Source organism: Mercurialis annua, linkage group LG4, assembly GCF_937616625.2.
Source record: "Mercurialis annua linkage group LG4, ddMerAnnu1.2, whole genome shotgun sequence".
NCBI classification, from domain to species: domain Eukaryota; kingdom Viridiplantae; phylum Streptophyta; class Magnoliopsida; order Malpighiales; family Euphorbiaceae; genus Mercurialis; species Mercurialis annua.
The window spans coordinates 31,810,172-31,828,105 of record NC_065573.1 but is presented as its reverse complement, the minus strand read 5'-3'; the positions used below and the strand labels follow the sequence as shown (position 1 = coordinate 31,828,105).

The 17,934-nt window shown below is 28.5% G+C and overlaps 2 protein-coding genes across 2 annotated transcripts; one reads left to right on the top strand and one right to left on the bottom strand.

Annotated features, from left to right (window-relative positions):
• Positions 1-5,168: 5,168 nt before the first annotated feature.
• On the top strand, positions 5,169-5,892 carry LOC126679062 (uncharacterized). The gene is made up of 2 exons (XM_050373999.2): positions 5,169-5,423; positions 5,531-5,892. The coding sequence occupies exons 1-2, from the start codon at positions 5,306-5,308 to the stop codon at positions 5,800-5,802; spliced, it is 390 nt and encodes a 129-aa protein (XP_050229956.1). The 5' UTR covers positions 5,169-5,305; the 3' UTR covers positions 5,803-5,892.
• A 4,096-nt stretch (positions 5,893-9,988) lies between these two features.
• On the bottom strand, positions 9,989-15,175 carry LOC126679142 (uncharacterized). The gene is made up of 7 exons (XM_050374082.2): positions 14,797-15,175; positions 14,508-14,633; positions 12,914-13,096; positions 12,335-12,431; positions 10,685-10,788; positions 10,549-10,600; positions 9,989-10,402 (listed from the first exon to the last, which is right to left on the bottom strand). The coding sequence occupies exons 1-7, from the start codon at positions 15,042-15,044 to the stop codon at positions 10,181-10,183; spliced, it is 1,032 nt and encodes a 343-aa protein (XP_050230039.1). The 5' UTR covers positions 15,045-15,175; the 3' UTR covers positions 9,989-10,180.
• Positions 15,176-17,934: the final 2,759 nt, after the last annotated feature.

Genomic DNA, 17,934 nt, shown 5'->3' with positions numbered 1-17,934 from the left:
GCATGTATTTTAATGGTCTTTGCCGCCGTCGTTTAGAACTGAGAGCTGGCAGAACTATAGAAACTGTCTATTCATAGATCTAATGTTCATTTCATCTATTAAATAATAGGAAAACTTAGTATTACTCTAGAATATTTTTCCTATGCAATGGGTGTGCCATGTCATGTTTATAACAAGCCAATGAGCATTTGCGATAAAAAAATCTTTTAATTATAACTTATTTTTTTAATCATGAAAAATTTAAAATGGCTCATGCATAATTGGTTCGGTTGCGTTGAATATTTTTCCATTACCTTGAGGAAGTCAAAACTATTATTTTTCCTTGCATTTTGAAAACTCACTGTTTTCCTCTAGACATTCAGATGTCAGACAATTGAAATCTTGAGATTGAAATGTTATTAAAATATCAAGGAGTAACTGTGATTTTCTTAAAATGCAGGAGATAAATAGTAATTTTGACATAATCTTTTTCCTCTATATACTGGGTTTTTGTTATAAGCCAATCATTTTAGGTGCATGGTCTTTCAATTGCAAGATTTTTATGTGATCCATAAAGTTTCTATAGCATGACTATCCTTTAGCATACTAGGTAACACGTCAATATATCATTCTTCATCAAAAACTTCTAACGGTAATTGCAAAAGTTCCTAAATTGAGATGGAATTTTTTATCTGCTGAGTAAGCAAGCATAAACTTTTTATACCTCAAGGTTATGATGGAACATGAGATGTTAGAGTTAATTAAAGGGTAATTTACAAAAACAGTCCTAATATTTATTGGTTCTAAACAAAAAATTGTAATTGTTTCATTTGTTTTTGTTTAACTTTACAAATGCACGTTATCACTTTAACATATATAATTGAAGTAATTCATTTATAAACGACACCACTCCACCGCAATTAAGAATTACTATTCGGTTCGATGTTTCTAATTTTATTCTTAGTTGACTATACAGGAGTAGAAGTGGCAATAGAATGAAACATTTAAATTATTGAAGTATTTTTGGTGAAATAAAATGAAATCAAACAAATTAAACCCAAAACCAAAATTAGAAACCTCTAATTTCTTTCTGGGTTGCTTGTATTTTTATATGGAATGTGCAGATTTTAGAGGAAAAAAATTACATAGATAACACAAGTTAAGACAGTAAAAGTTGAACCACTAGATAACCTATTATTCCAACTGGAATTTAATTTATAGATGCGAGATGAAAGGAAGTCATAATTATGTTCAATCGAGTTTCTAAGTCCCAAAAGCAAATGCAACATGCGATGCGGCTTTGTAAAAGGATGAAACAAATTAGTTGATGCTAGTACATTTGCAAATTAAAAAGTTAAAAATATTTAAATGGTCAAGTAGTAAATTTAAATTTTAAAATTAACAGTATTTTACAAATAAATTTCATAAGATTTTTATAAATACGATTTTTAATAAGCAAAATAAAAAATACCAAAAAAGATTTAGAACTGGAATACCTCGTTTTAGCCTGTCTTGTCTGATTATTGAATTCGATCAGCCACTAAAGTCATATTGGATTTAGTTAAGAGGATAAATACGTATAAATATTTAAAAGGCATAATCACTCAAAAATATCTCATGTTTTCAAATTTTGTAATTATACTCCAATATTTCAAAAACGTTGACCTTGGTCCAAGTTTGATAAATACATTTTAATCGTATTAAATTTTTTCCAAAAAAAAGCCAATTTCGTTTTAACTTTTTCCATTTAAAGTCCAACCTTTTTTTCTAGTAGAAATATACTTATGAAAATCAAAAATAATTCCAAAAAAATTTAAAAAATTGGCTTTTTTTTTGAAAAATTATATAATTGACACAATTGAAATGTACTTACCAATTTTGTTTTAACTTTTTCCATTTAAAGTCCAACCTTTATTTTCAATAGAAATATACTTATAAAACTCAAAAAAAATTCCAAAAAAAAAATTGGCTTTTTTTTTTTTTGAAAAATTATATAATTGACACAATTGAAATGTACTTACTGAAATTGTGCTAAAATTGATATTTTTGAAAGATTATGATATAAACAAAAAAATCAAAAAAAGATATTTTAAAGTGATTAATTGAAAATGGAGATTTATGTGCTCTCCCTCTCTATTTACGAGTGCATATGAATGATAAAAGTAGAAATAATTCTCACAATTTTAAATTGATCAGCACTATTTTAATTTCTTAAATTTCAAACTATAGACACTCAAATTACTTCTTAAATTGATTAAAATAATTATAATAATTCTGCACAAATTCACAGGTCTACGCCTGGTATAATGAGAAATATAAAAAAAACTGGAATCCGTTGTTTTGATAAGTAAAGAAGATAATATTTAAAAAAATTATCTAGATTTTATTTTAGTCTTATTAGTTACTCTATACTAATTGTAATTTAATTTAAAGGTTAATATCTAGCATTGAGGATGAATTCATGGAATTCGTTGTCTAGTTTTATTCTTAGGGACAAAAGAGTGCATACATTTCAACATGCTCTATGCTAGCTTGTTTATCAAATTAAAAAGTGACAGAAAGGATAATAAAATTTATTGAATTATCTATGTATGCAAAACAGACAAAATATTAATTAATCAACGCATATAATTATGTCTTCTATTCAATTAACCTAATCTTCACATTAATTAATTTCTATTTTAAAACCAGGGTTGAAACTTTCATACAGCCCTATTTTGGCTAACAGCTAATTATCAGCATACTCCCAATTACATAACTCCAAAATTCTTCTTTTCCTTTATTTGACTTTAATATGATGTGTCGAGAAAGATGATCCCATCTCTTTAAAGATTAAAAATTCATGCAGAAAAAAAAATCAACAGAGCAAATAAGAGAGAATAAAATTCAATTCTTTTAACATTTTTTTGTAAATCTAACTAAATTTTTAATTTTAACAATTTAGCTTAATTTTAAAAATTAACAGCGAGTATAATATTATCCAATCTTAAAAACTTACTTAATTAATAAGTGATATCATATATTAACAAAAGCTACTTTTTTAGAAGTTATATGTGTAAATTTATAAAAATAAAGTGAAAATTAAAATATAATACATATATTAATTTCATTTAATTTAATTTAATTTATCATTTAAAAGTTAAAACACTAAGAGAATATCAGTTTGAGCAATTATTAAAATTAGCTAAAATTAAAGTTAACTTTTAAATCGGACTAAAATTAACAAAATTGCAAATTTTGATTAAATTTGTGAATTTATTTTTTTATTTTTTTTAGACTATTGGGCCTAAAAAGAATATAAAAAAGGGAGATTTATAGATTTACCTAAAATAAATAAATATTAGTGAATTTTACCTCAACACGAAAAACTTAATGAAAATACCTCACGCTTTTATGAATTTAATATTTCTACTCCCCGTGTAGCAAAATTTTGTGATTTTACCCCACATATATGACACACTGACAACTCTCTCCAACTCTCTCATTCTTTCTCTATCCACATGCTCAAGAAGCACACACCTGACACCTTTTTTTTTTCTTACATGCATTTGATTTCTTTTTCTTTCTTTCTCTTTCTCTTTTTGACTTTTCAAAATAATATTATATTTTTATGATAGTATGATCATAATATTTTCACAAAAAATAATATAATTTTATTTATAGTTGTGGAGTAAAATCATATTATAAAAAAATAATTTTTTTATAATATTATTATAAAAGCAGCAGTTATATTATCATCTAGGTATCATAATGTTTCTGTAAAAAATTATTTTTTGTACATTATCATACTGTTATCATTAACTTTGTCATACTATTATCATAACCTATTCTTATAAAATTTATCATAACATTACCATAATATACTTTATCATAACATTATTATAAAATATTATCATAGTATTATCATGACGTACTTTATCATAACTATATCGTAACTTTTTTATCATAAACTTATCATACTATTATCATAACATTATCACAATATACTTTATCATAACAATATCAAAAATTATTATCATAACATTATCATGACGTACTTTATCATAATTATATCATATCCTTATCATATTATTATCATAACCGCGTAATATTATGGTATTGATATGATAACGTTATGATACAGTTATGCTAACGTTAATGATACCGAAATGATAATCAAGCATTTTTCTTGACAGGAAATCGTTTTTCCTGCAGTATTATGATAATGATATGATAACGTCATAGTGATAACAATATGATAATCAGGCGCTGTTTCTGCAGAAAATCATTTTTTATGCAGAAAATCGTTTTTTTCATCATAAAATTGTTTTTAATGCATATTTTCAGATCTTAAACTAACAAAAATTAAGAACAATTATTGTAGATCTGAGAGTTAAAATAAATCGTAATAATCACCACGAGTTAAAAAAAATCGCTAAAATGTGGAAAAACGGCGAAGTGAAGACGAAACGAAGGCGGGGCAACGGCGAAGTAATGGCGAAGTAATGGCGGATCGGCGAAGGCGGAGCAACGGTGTGATAAAGAAGAAAAAAATAAATGAAGAAGAAGAAATTGGAGAAGTGGAAAAAATGGAGGAGAAGAAAAATAAAGAGAGAGAGAGAGAGAAAGAAAAAGAGAAAAAGAGAAAAAAAGAGGAGAGAAAAGAAAATCTGATAAAAAAGGGAGATACATATGTGAGAGTAAAAATAAAATGTTTAGAGTAAAAAAGTAATAAGAAATAAGTATTATTATAATAAAAAAAACTTTAGAGTAAAAAAATAAAAGTGCTAAAAAGGTGAGGTATTTTGTCTATCTTTTTCTTGTTGAGGTATAATTTATTATTATTTTAAAAAATAGAGTGTTTTTCCTAATTTTTTCATAAAAAAATGGGTAGTTCGTGTGAATTTCCTTGCCGCCAAGCTTATTAATTTAATTTTGTTTGGATCCTTAAATCATTTCACCCATTTTTTTAATGGAAAGCTTCCATGATTGTATTCAACTACAAAACCCTGAATTTGACCTAGAAATTAACATAAGTAATACTAAAATATTAGTTGGTGCACATTAACTTATGTCTCAAGTCAAATAAAACGTTTTTTATTCAATTTCAGCCCATAGTAAATCACTCTCTAAATAAATTTAATAATTTAACAAAATTACGTGAAAAATTCATAGGAAGAAATGTCTTCTTCTTTTTTGTAAAGCCGTATATAAAAAGGTTATCAAGCGATGTTAATTTTTGCATTGAATACAGGCTATACACCCTGACAACTTCTGTTTCAGTTTCTCATATCAACATATCAAACTCAAAAAAAGAACAAAACCATCTCAAGAAAACAACCAATCTATGGCTTCTAATTCTTTATCTTCTTCTTGTTACTTAACTCTAGTAAAGCCATCTTATAATAAGTTCATTAATCCCCGTCGAATCGTACGAGTTCGAGCACAAAGCTTTAGAGATGAAGGTATTTAAACCCTAAATTAAAATAGGCAAAAACAATTCTTTTTATTCTTCTTACGTGCAAGAAAAGCTAAAGATTAATAATTACTATTATTATTATTGTAATTACAGGAAGGTCATCAATTGACATTGTTGAAGAAAATTTGAGTGTTTTAAAAGAGAGAATACAAGAAGTTAAGGTAAAGGAGAAGCTTGAGAGATGTTGCAGATGTGAACATGGATGGAATTATGCAGCTGGGTACAATTATAAGATCAAGAAACAAGCAGATTTATCTCAGTTTCTTGATCTTTTAAGGTTGATTTTTGGTGCTTTTGGTTTCAGTTGTGTAAGTGGTACTTTTGTTCTTTGCATTGTTTCATTAATAGTTCATTTGAATCAGTAGAAAATATTATTATTTCTATATTTTTTCCGAATGTAAATGATGGATATTCATATTGATTGATTCATTGTAAGTTTATGATATTGTTATAAAGTTTATGTTCAACATTTTAGTCATTACAAAATATAAAATTTTAGAGTTTAACAAATATTTCCGAAAATGGAACTGAAACTACGAAAGTTTTAGGTTGGTTGATAGAGCCATTACGTATGCTCAAGAAAATAAGGAAAAAGGATGGAGCAGAATTCGTTCACTTAGTTTAAAGCTGCTTAATGTAATCTATTTTTAGGACACAATCAATCTTATGAAGTAAATTTTCTTTGAGAAAAAAATTAACATGTTTAAGTAATGAATCAATTATCCAAGATTTTAATTTGCCATCTAATTTTATAATTTTAACACATTCTACATATGAGTGTACATTTAATCACATAAAATAACCAATAAATTTAATTTTTTTAAATATTAGATGAAATTCCAACTATTATTTTATTATTTAAAAAACAGAAATATAAGCTTTCCAAATTGTAGAATGACAAAAAAGGTACATATGAATCCTTAAACTTAATCAGATGTGCAAATGCCCCCTTTAATTCAATGCTAGTGTGTCAAAGGCTCAAAGCTCTTTAAGTCGATAAAGATTGAATAAAGGGTCATCAATGGTCCATCTGAAGAAATATTGTATTTATCAAGAAAAAAACTAATCAATTTATTTTAAAAAATAAAATATAACATAAATAGAAACTGGAGCATGTTGAAAGTCAAATTCACCTTCTATTCTAAAATGTTAAGATAGAGTGTCCTTCCTAAACTTTAATTTATTGTCAAATTTCTAAAGAGTTTACCTCTATAAAAAGAGTTCATTATAGTGATAGAGTCTGTCTTCTGAACCGGTAAATGAGACCTGCAAAACAGGGTAGAAACTAATCGGACGGTGGTTGTCCGATTAATTCTCCGATACTAAAGTCAGTTTAGAGCTTTGAGCAGCGTTTAGAGTATATGAATGTAATTGTGATTCTAGGCATACCTCATGCTCCTTTTATAGTAGCCGAATATGCTGGTAGAGTCGTAATAGATAAGTGAATCCTACTTTGTAGGGATCGAGCTACGTTGTAGGGATTTACCCTGATTTGTCGTGATCTACCTTATTCAGACATGAGTCCTATTTAGGAACGTCTTCCTAAATAGTCTCGCCTTCCTAAGATAGAGTTTATCTTTCCATGTTTGAAGTTTGTGTCCAAATAGGAAGATACTTCTAGATATGGCGGTCTACCTGAATCCCGGATTAACGCGTTTTGGGCGGATTCTATGGGATTCGGTCTTCATCGGTATATTGCCGAATCCCAAGGGATTCGACGCCTTCTTCATATATTTAGGTCTTTATAGGGAGTCCGGTATCACCCGAGAATGGATCTCATGTGACTCGGCTCCACTGTATTTATTGTAGGATTCGGTATCCAGCAATTAGAAATGTTCTTATATTATCACAAAATTTATTAAATTTTTTACTATATAAATAATTTTAAACTGATTTTTTCTTATAAAAATATTTTAATCATTTTACTTTCAATATAATTTAATTTATTGAAAATAAATCATTTAAGAAATAATAAAAATAGCTAACCAAATCTCATAATCAACAATTGTGAATCAGCTGACAGCTATTAATTATCAACATCAACTGAACAAAATAAGTTCCCGTCATGGTAATTTAATTTTGAGAGAAAATAAAAATAAAAATTATTTTATTTATTTAATTATAAAAAAATTATTCCACCTGTCGCACATTTATAGGCAATTTAAGACGAACAAAAGAGTTAGAAAAAACTAATTTATCTAGATAAAATAAATTAATTCATAGAAATATCTTTTTACCCTTATTTTACATAGTAATAATTTTTTACTTTTAGTACTTTCATTTTCTTTTGTAATGTTACAATAATCAATAAAGATATATATGACAATTAACTATTTTAAAAAAAATGATTGCTTTAACTTTTCTTTGATGAATAAATATATATTAAGATACAATGAGAAGTGGCAAAACGCTCTGATATTGAAAACTTTCGCACAAAAAATAGCACACACAAAGTTGCACACTAAAAGATACGATTAAGAAAAAGGAGAAAAACGGAGTTAAGTAAGCAAAATACAATTCACATGTTTAGAAAATAAAAAAAGTAAAAATAATTTGTGTTGCCGGGAATGTATAGGAATAGAAATGGTGAAACTTTCATTGCCAATTTTCATTTCTCTAATCAATTTCTTTTTTATTTTTGAAAATCTTAATCTTTTTAATACTCAAACAAATAACATTAATTTGATCATTCTTATTATGACCAACTCAATGGAGGTTAAGTATATGTAGTATATATAAAAAGTTGAAAATTGAAAACATCGTTTACTTTATATGTATTATATATATACTTATTCAACGTTTAGTTGCACCTAATGAATTCTTAATTAAATCCTCCGTCCCCAAATTTTTGTTTGATTTTCCAATTTATCACATTTGTTAATGGAAATTCGTAAACATGAAAGTCTATTTTGTCTTAAGCTGAGGGCTTATCTGACCAGGCATTACTGTTTTTTTTTTTTTATATAAAAGTAGAAGAGAAGAATTCATTTGATCTATATATAATTAATCCCGTGGGCAGACCAAACGTTATCTGTTAATCCAAAAATCAACGTTTTTTAATTATAAAAGAAAGACTATTATGAAGCTGAAATTACTGGTATAGTATTTCATTTTAATTGAAAAAAAAAATGGCATGCAAAAGATATAATCTTCCCCAATCAATTTATGTACATGTTAACCAAAATGCTAATGTAAAATGTACATCTTTGTTTGAGGAACACGTCGAAAATTAAGTTATTAAAAGAGTTAATTCTATCATCTACACTTTTAGAGTTGATATTTCCTTTTCCAAAATAAATAAATGTATTAAATTTTAAGGCTTTAGTATGTTCAAGGCTAAAATTAATCTACTCAATAGCTTTTTTTTTTTGGAAGAAAACATGATTTCATTAAATCAAATCAAAACAGTTACAGTCGTGAGAAATTCAAAAAAATGACACACTTCTGATGATCTGTAATCAAACGGGCATTCTGCACTATAGCTTTGTACGCTGTTTTTTCACATGATGGTTATATAAATGTAGAAAATTAATGTACTTCTATTAATTGGAAAAGACTCATGAACATGTCTTAACTTTGAAAATTAAGATGTTATTAATACTACTTTAAAGACAATTAGAACAGATTATAGAATACTCTCTCAAAATCTAAAAAATATCAAATAATTAAACACAATAATCTCTCTAAAATGCCATGTGTCAAACTTTGATTGATTCTGTTCAAGAACTCTCTATCTTAGCCGTCCATCTTTCAAAAATAATTTTCAAGAATTATACTACTTTGTGGATTTCACTGAGATAATAATTTTAAAGAGGTACAAGCAAGCAAAGCATAACAAGCTTTAGCATCGCTTGACGAGAGCAGACTCCTTCATGTTTAGATATTTAGACCAACTGTAAATATGTTTGTGATTTGAAGACACTAATAGAAGGAATAATTACTATCACATCCCTAAAGTTAGATTATATTACTATTTCCCCCTGTAATTTAAAAAATCACTATTCCTCTCCTAACATTTTAATTTCATGCAACTAAAACCTTCTTATAAGGGGACATCAGCTATCTAGTACCTAAATGTCCGAAGGAAACGATGATTTTTCAAAACATAAAGGGAAAACAGTAATTTTAACTTAACTTCATGGGTGATAGTAATTTTAACTTAACTTAAGGTCATATCTGGATATAATGTAAATTCAGGTTAGAGAAACTAAGGGCCTGTTTGGATCAATTTTAGTGTAGAATTCATTTCAATTCATTTCATTTCCAAATGAATTCTACATGAAAATCATTTGAAAAATGAATTTTTGTATTTGATTTTCCGAATTTTAAATATGACAATAATATTAAATTAAGTGAAATAAATTGAATATCGTATTTCGAGTATAAATATAAATTAAAATTGTGAAAATTCATTTGAACCAAACAGAGCCTAAACTGTTATTCAATCTGCAATCAGTACCAAAGATTTCCAAATTATCAGTTCTATAGGCAAGAGATCTAAATCTATTCTGAATTGAAAAAATTCTAATCATTCAGCACTGTTTGAAAATATGAAAGTTAAATGGTTTTGTCAAACTGTCATAAAAATCTTGATTAAATGCTTCATTTTCAAACACAATATTAGGTTATTCTGAAGAAAAGACATCTATCATGCACGAACATGAACACCTTAAAGACATATTTCCCCCCCAAAAAAGACAACTAACCATATGATTCTGATGCTGTCAAGATAAAATTTATTTTTCAGCTCCGGCGGAATGCCACAGTAGCAACACGCGAACCCACTAACCCACCAAACATGAATGTTGGATATGTTTGAATGTGATCAAAATATCGGAAGACAGGATGATCTCTAGATACTTGGTCCTTAGAGATATCTGACCCGTGCGACACATTAGTCCTGTGGTTGAAATTTTCTACCTCTTGCACCAGTTCATCTTTTGTATTGTTACAAGATGTGATCACCTATCATCATAGCCGCAGAAGGATGATAATATTAGTTCAAGCCTTAATGAAATGAAAACCAAAGACACGGAATGTCGCGACCTCCAGGTGCAAAATGCAAAAGGGTGTATTGGTTTGTAGTATGACAAGCGTAAAAAAATGCTTACCAGAATTCCGCCAGATGCAACCAACTTGGAAACAGAGTCCCAGTACATGATCCTAAAGAGGTTGGAAGCTAATCAGATCTAATTTATGCTATTTAACAATTCTATAGACGAGGAACAGAAGAATACTACTAATTACCTTTTGATAGGACCATCAGGATGCAGTCCAATAGCATCTAATGTCCCTTTATCCATGACAAGCTGGAATTGTCTTTCTATCTTTGTTTCAAGGACATCATCAACCTAAAGACAAATGGATGCAACATGGAGAAACATCTTAAGCCATAAAATGAAACAAAAACTTGTATTGAGTCTACTGACTATAAGAGAAATTGTGAAATAATGGCCGCATCATCCACAAACAATTATAGTTTTAAGAAAATGAATCACAATGAATTATCTATAATGAAACCTTTCATTTTATGAGTTTCTATCTCCCATATCAAAAAGGCATTAAAAGAAAACATTGTCAAGCATTCTATGTCAGAATGAACCACAATGTACAAGTCTGGTGTTAACTTTCAATTTTCTGCAAATACTTGAAACTCAGCAAAGTTTCTGAGCGAGGTCATCCTACACCAAGGAGCAGCAACTTGATCAAATAAAAAACAAGCCTTGTTAGTTTTCCAATACTTTATTTTGGAATTTTTGTACTTTTATGAAATTTTCATACTTATGAAGTATGAGAAATTCCCTAATTTCGATGACTACATTTAATGAGAAAAACAGGTTCTTAGGTTTCTGCAAATGCTAAAGTAACATAGCTATTACATGGTTTTGAGAAATTAACTATCAGAATTTATTTAGAACTTTGTGTGATAGCTGATTGGTTTGGGTTGTATTTTCTTCTACACTAGTTTCACCTTAGCATATCAGATACAAGTCAAAACTTCATATCAATTGAACCTCTTTTCCTCCCTTGAACTCAAATTGTGATTAAACCAACAGACTCTCACTCTAATTCCTACAGAGTTTTCCTAGTCTTTCTCTGCTTGATAAGTCAAATCTCTTAAACATCAGCAATCAGCATGATTAACTGAATCCTAGCATTGGAATTCAACACTCAAGCAGCAGCAGAACTATTTTGTCGCTTTACTAAAAAATTGGAATTTAGTTGAACAAATGGAAGATCATTTAAGTAAACATTGATAAGTAATAAGCTTAGTACTAGGTTTGTTATTATTTAAGTTGCACGGAAACGAAATGCAAACGGTGAAACGAATTTTTTGAAAATATAGGAAACGAAAACGTGGGGGAAACGTGTAAATAGTAGAAATATAGGGGTGTATTTATAAATCTTAAAAGTTATAAAATTATGTTATATATATATATATAACATATTATTACATTTTATTCATATGAGAATAAATTTTTAAAAGTTCCATAATTATAAAGTCCATACTTTGAATATATAACAAATATAAAATATCAATAAATTCCATAAGTTTATAGGTAATTGAGTAGATCTTTAATAGGTAACCTTTTTTAGGATTTTTTTAACTAAGATTTAAGAATTTCTTTTATATTGAGGATTCCTTTTAGGAAATTAGTATTTACGGAAACGGGCCCAAAACGTTTCCGAAGAGTTTCTGAGAGTTTCCGAAATGAAAACATTTCCGAAACAGGAAAACTCACCCAACATAAGGTTTCCATGCATCCTATTAAGAATTAGGGTTCACAGATCTCATGGAATGAATTGTCATATATTTAAAGAATATTTAATGTTTCACACAGGCAACGAATATAAAGAGAGTTTGCCATGATTTCATAATAATTTAAAAGTTCATACCAAAAAGTTGATGTTGGGAAAACCATCACGATCAGCAAGCTTCCGAGCAAGGTCGATCGCTCGTTCACTATAATCAGCACCAGTCAAATCAGAAAACCTGAAGCCAAAGATTGCAAGTCAATATCTCTTCACTATCTGAACGCCCCCAGCCAACATTCCAAGAAAAAAGTAAAAGCTTCAGACAAAGCACAAATCACATTTGCATTAAATGTATCTCACTATGCACATGCATGTATGCGAGCAAATAATGTTTCACATGCCAAAATGAGCTGTGTATACTTCTTGTCATGAATGTGCAGGTGTACATCTGTGTCTATGTGTCCAATCATGTGTATAAAAACTTACCAAACCCCCTACATTATAAAATTTCAAACAAAATCCTTCATAAAAACACAGCAAAAGTTTCGAACGGTGGGCATCATTTTCAGGATTGGCGATGTTGTAGATTAGCAAACAGTGGTCTCAGTAAATAAAACCTTGCAATCTAAGTATTGCATCTTTGGAATTAGAGTAAGCCTAAAATAACTTGATCGAACTAACATTAAACACCAGAACATAGAGCAAAATATCAAAGTGTACCCCTGCTTATCAAGTTCTTGAAGGAGCAAACCATTGCCAGTTCCAAGGTCAAGTACGCTCCAGCTAGACAAATATTTATCATCCTGTTCAACATCCACATGATTTGAAGTGTGACCCTGCGAAATCTTAATGCACAAGCTCTTGGTCCAAGAAACAACAACATCCATGACATCAGACCCAAACCTATATACAAAAAAAAAAACAAATATATAAAGTCCAGATAGTAATGATTCACTGTAAGACCATCATACTTGGAGAATAATTTCAAGTAGCAAACCCATCTTTCCATATCTGACATTTACTTTCATATGACATTATCAAATTAAACGGTAGATAGTACGATGAATATGCCACATAACTGATCATCCAATAGGAAGATATTTAATTTAACTAAGTGATTTGTGCTTTAATTCTGATTACATGGTAAATTCACCTTTAGCGATACATTCTCACGGATGCATCCAGATATCCTAACCCATTTAGATCTGGAGAACCAAAACAAAAGAGCCTTCTAGAACAAATCTGTCTCAACAAAAATAGCTGTATTTACTTTGTCTCTCTTCACTATATAATAAACTAATATAAATAGCGTATCAGCATCTTCAACACTTTATGAAAAAAAGAACGTACTTTTAGAGGCACTTTAAAAAACAAAAATTCTGAACTGCGTAGTCATGCAGAGAATACCAATTGATAATATCTCCTGCTGTGAGCTTTGTGTTGGACCAGAGCTTATTAGCTTAAAACTCTTATAAAACAATTGAAAAATAAGAGAGAAATCCCAACCTAAAGTGACGTTTTTAAACCCAAGATCCTAAAACTAGTCAACTAATTCAAAGTTAATTTTGGAAATTGAACTTTTCCTCTTCCTTAACTTAACATGTAAAATTTGTGGATTAACGCTTTGCACTTCAAGATCGGTTGATGTTTAAAGTTCCTGCAACCATTGTCGAATTATCAACACTTTGTACATCCTGTTTCTGGAAATAGAATTACATGGTGAAAAAGTCTACATTTTGAGCTTATTAATGGTGCAATACTTGCATGATACTGACACATCTAAAGGAGTGACTGAAAATGAATTCCCAGGGCTAAACTGAAAGTCTATAATTTTAGATATTAGTTTGAGGAAGAAGTTGATCAGTAGTAGTTATCAGTTCTTCAGTATGAATGTTTTTCATCAAAAAACTGAAACATGGTGTTTGGCATGTGGACAATGCCCAAAGGGTGTGAATGAATGAAGAACACTGTTCGTCATATTTTGTGACGAAAAAACAGATTTTCCAAATTTCAAATATATAATTTAGCTTAAATCCTAGACTTTCATACATTCCTTACTATCTCTAACAGAACTAATGTTTAGGCGAGTCATATTCGGTTGGCAAGTATATAACGAGTACTTCACAGTGCTATCAATTTTAATTTCCAAAACTCTCTAAGTTTAGGGATTCAATTCTGAATTCATTCATTCAAAATTGGTACATTTTTTGTTGAGGATTGGATTTCAGTAAACTCTTTTTTTGGTGCTTAAACAGAATAAATAACCAACTGTCTCAACAAAATAAATGGAAGAAAGTAAATGCTTTATGCTTACCAAATTTCACCAACATGGCCATGCTCATGAAAGTTAGACAGCTCATCAGCATAAGCAGAATCCCAATAACTCTGGAGACCTAGCATTGATGTCACCCCTTCACCATCTGCTTCTTCCTTATCAGAACTGTGACACGCACATAACATATATTACAAACAAATTAAACATCCTATTACAAAAATATTAATTAGATAAACCTAAAGTGCGCCATTGGTATGGTTCTAACTTCTAAACCCTAAATCACACAGAAAAGTTAACTAAATAAAAAATAACTATTCGAGTTTTATACTTGTAATCAGAAGCAGCACGGAAGTGAGCGGCGGAGGAGAGAGCCTCGGCGGCATCAGCGTGACGTTGATCATCATCTAGTGTACTTCCGTAGTCACTCTTAATTGACCACGAATCTGCTGCCACGGACCTCTCATCGTCTGATACCAGATCGGCGCCGCTGCCACCTGGAGCAGCAGCTGCTGCTCCTCGGGTTTGCTGTTGCTGAGTGAGGTCCGCTTCTTCGGGAGGCAACCGTATTCCTGCCATTTAATTAAGTATCAACACAGTAACAGAGAGAGGCAGATTACTATAGGCCAATAGGGTCAAGGAGGAAATGACAGTGGAGAAGTAGAGGACAACATGGTCAAACCATTTTTTAAATTAAAGAAATTATTTTAAAAGAACCAACAAAAGCTAATTTGCCCCCTTAACTTAACATAAAATATCAATTGCGGATAAGCTCGTGGGTTTCGCTAAAAATACCCACAGCTTAGCTAATCTGCCTCATTTTACTCCTTTATCTGAGGTTTCGTAGAATTATTAGAGCAATGGAGCTAAGATGATAACAAATTGTTGAATCATTTAAGGATAAAATCACTGTTTGAAAACCGGAGGTTGCACCAGAAATCGGTTAGTAGTCCGGTTTTAAAATAGCAAAAAAATTGAAATTAGATTGGACCGGTTTGGACCGGATCAAACCGACAGTTGAACTGGCAAACCGAATAAAGTGAATTAGCAACATAAAAAAATCTTCGCTAAAAATCTAAAATTTATAGTTAATTTTAAATATTTTTAAAAAGTCATTGAACCGGTTGAATCAAAAAACAGCAACTTCACCGATTCAGCTACCAGTTTGGTTTTTAAAACACCGCATAAAATATGCCAAAACGTGTATTTAAGGGTATGTTTTTTTATCCAAAATGTCTATTTTAAAAATATTTTTATTCAAAACCATGTTGTAACACTATTTGATCTTTCATTTCAAGTTAAAGGGGTAAGATACATTTTTATTGATAAAAAAACAAATCTCAAATTATCAAATTTGTGATTATAAAATATAGAAACAATTACTATAATCCCTTGCCTAATAGACATAATTACTATTTTATACCATTATTTTTAAAAGTGAATTGCTTAACTTTTGAATTATTTAATTTTGTTTTTGTTAAATACTGATGTCATCATATGACGTAATTAATAATAATAATAATAATACAAGAAATTAATTTAGATGTATCTGATAAAATTAAAAATTAAATATTTAATTTTAAATACTGAATATAATAAACGCTGCAAATTATAATTGTTGAACTAAATATTTCATTTGATAAATTTAACTACTAAAATAGTATTAATTATTTTATTCAATATGTTTTGGTTTTGAAATTCTTGATTATTATTATTACAACAAGAAATATAGTAAAATTAAAAATTACAATAGTGTAACAATTTAATATTGTGAATATAAATTATAAGTCAGAAATATTGATTTAACACTTTAAGTTATTTTAACTTAGCTGAAAAAATTGAATTGGATGTAATATATGCTATTAAAATCTACTAATTAATATAAGTGATTAAATTTTAAATAAAGTGATAAGTTGGATTTTGAAATACCAACTTAGTCCTTCAACTTATTCATAAATACAAATTAGTCTAAAATTAAATAAATCATACTATAAAACTATAACATTTGTTTAATAATCTTATAAATACAAAATATTTGCAAATTTTATTGAACTTAAATATATTAGTATTGTTAAATAGTTTATTTATTTATAGTTAATACTTAAAAATTAATAATATGATAACATAATAATAAAACAATCAATTATATGAAACAGAAAAATTTATACATATAAATTAATTTAAATAAATTTATAATAAGCTGAATAGCTATTATTTACTATGACAAATTACCAAATTTAGTTGAGCATTTAATTTCAAATATTTATAAAAAAATTATTATATTATCAGATTAATTGATAAAAAAACAAATTTATATATTTTAAATAAAAAAAATATGTACGCGCATACAGCTAACAAACGCCACCAACATTTAGATCGATATTGTGAATTAATACTACATTTTTATAGGATAAAACAAGTACTTTTGTTTTATTTCAGATAATGTTACTAGTTTTAATATAATATTGAACAAAGGAACACTTTTACCCCTCAACTTGGCATTAAGTAATAAAAACATCAAAATTAAGAAAAAAAAAGATCACTATACCCTAAATTTGGTAAAATCGGGTCAAAAACACCCCTTCCTACTCTCACTCAAGAGATTGAGACACACTTTCCGGTTTTGATGGTGATTTTCTTTTAACCTTAAGTGGTTTTTGATGGAAAAAAGTTTAAAATGATCCTAATTTTTTTAACGTTTTAAATTAATACCTAATAATTAAAAAAAACAATTTAATCTCTTTAATTTAAAATTTTATATAACAAATTAACCCCAAAATTTGTATATATAACAAATTAATTTCCCAAAATTTATATGTATAGCAAATTAACCCCCAAAATTTACATTTAACAAAAAAATTATTTTTTTTAGTTTTTTTTTTAATTTTGGAACAGACCCGTGGGCCTATTCTCAGAAGAACACATCGCGATATGTTCTCTAAAGAACAAATCAGGTCTGTTCTTCAAAGAACGGACCGGAGCTGCTGCTCCTCTTCTCCGGCGAGGATCCTCGCCGGAAATTGAAAAAAAAATGATTTTTTTTAGAAAAAGTTCAAAAAACCTAAATTAATTTGGGTTTAATTAATGATTCATTAATATTTAAGTATGATTAATTAGAGTAAATTATGATTAATTAGAAACTCACTCTCCAATTAAGATGTCATGTCAGTATAGGGGAGTTTTTGAGCCGGTTTTGCCAAGTTCAGGGTAAAAGTGATCCTGTTTTCCAGTTTTGAACGTTTTTAATACTTCGTGTCAAGTTGAGGGGGTAAAGTGATCTTTTGTTCTAGGTGTAATGCATTAACCTAATTAACTCATTAATATTTAAAAACATAAATAATTATAAAATTTTAGAACTGATCATATAATTTTTATATTAATTTGAACATTAATATTAATATTTTAATTTCTTTAACAATTAATAATAATGATACAAAAATTAATTTCAGTTATATTATTACTCAAATAA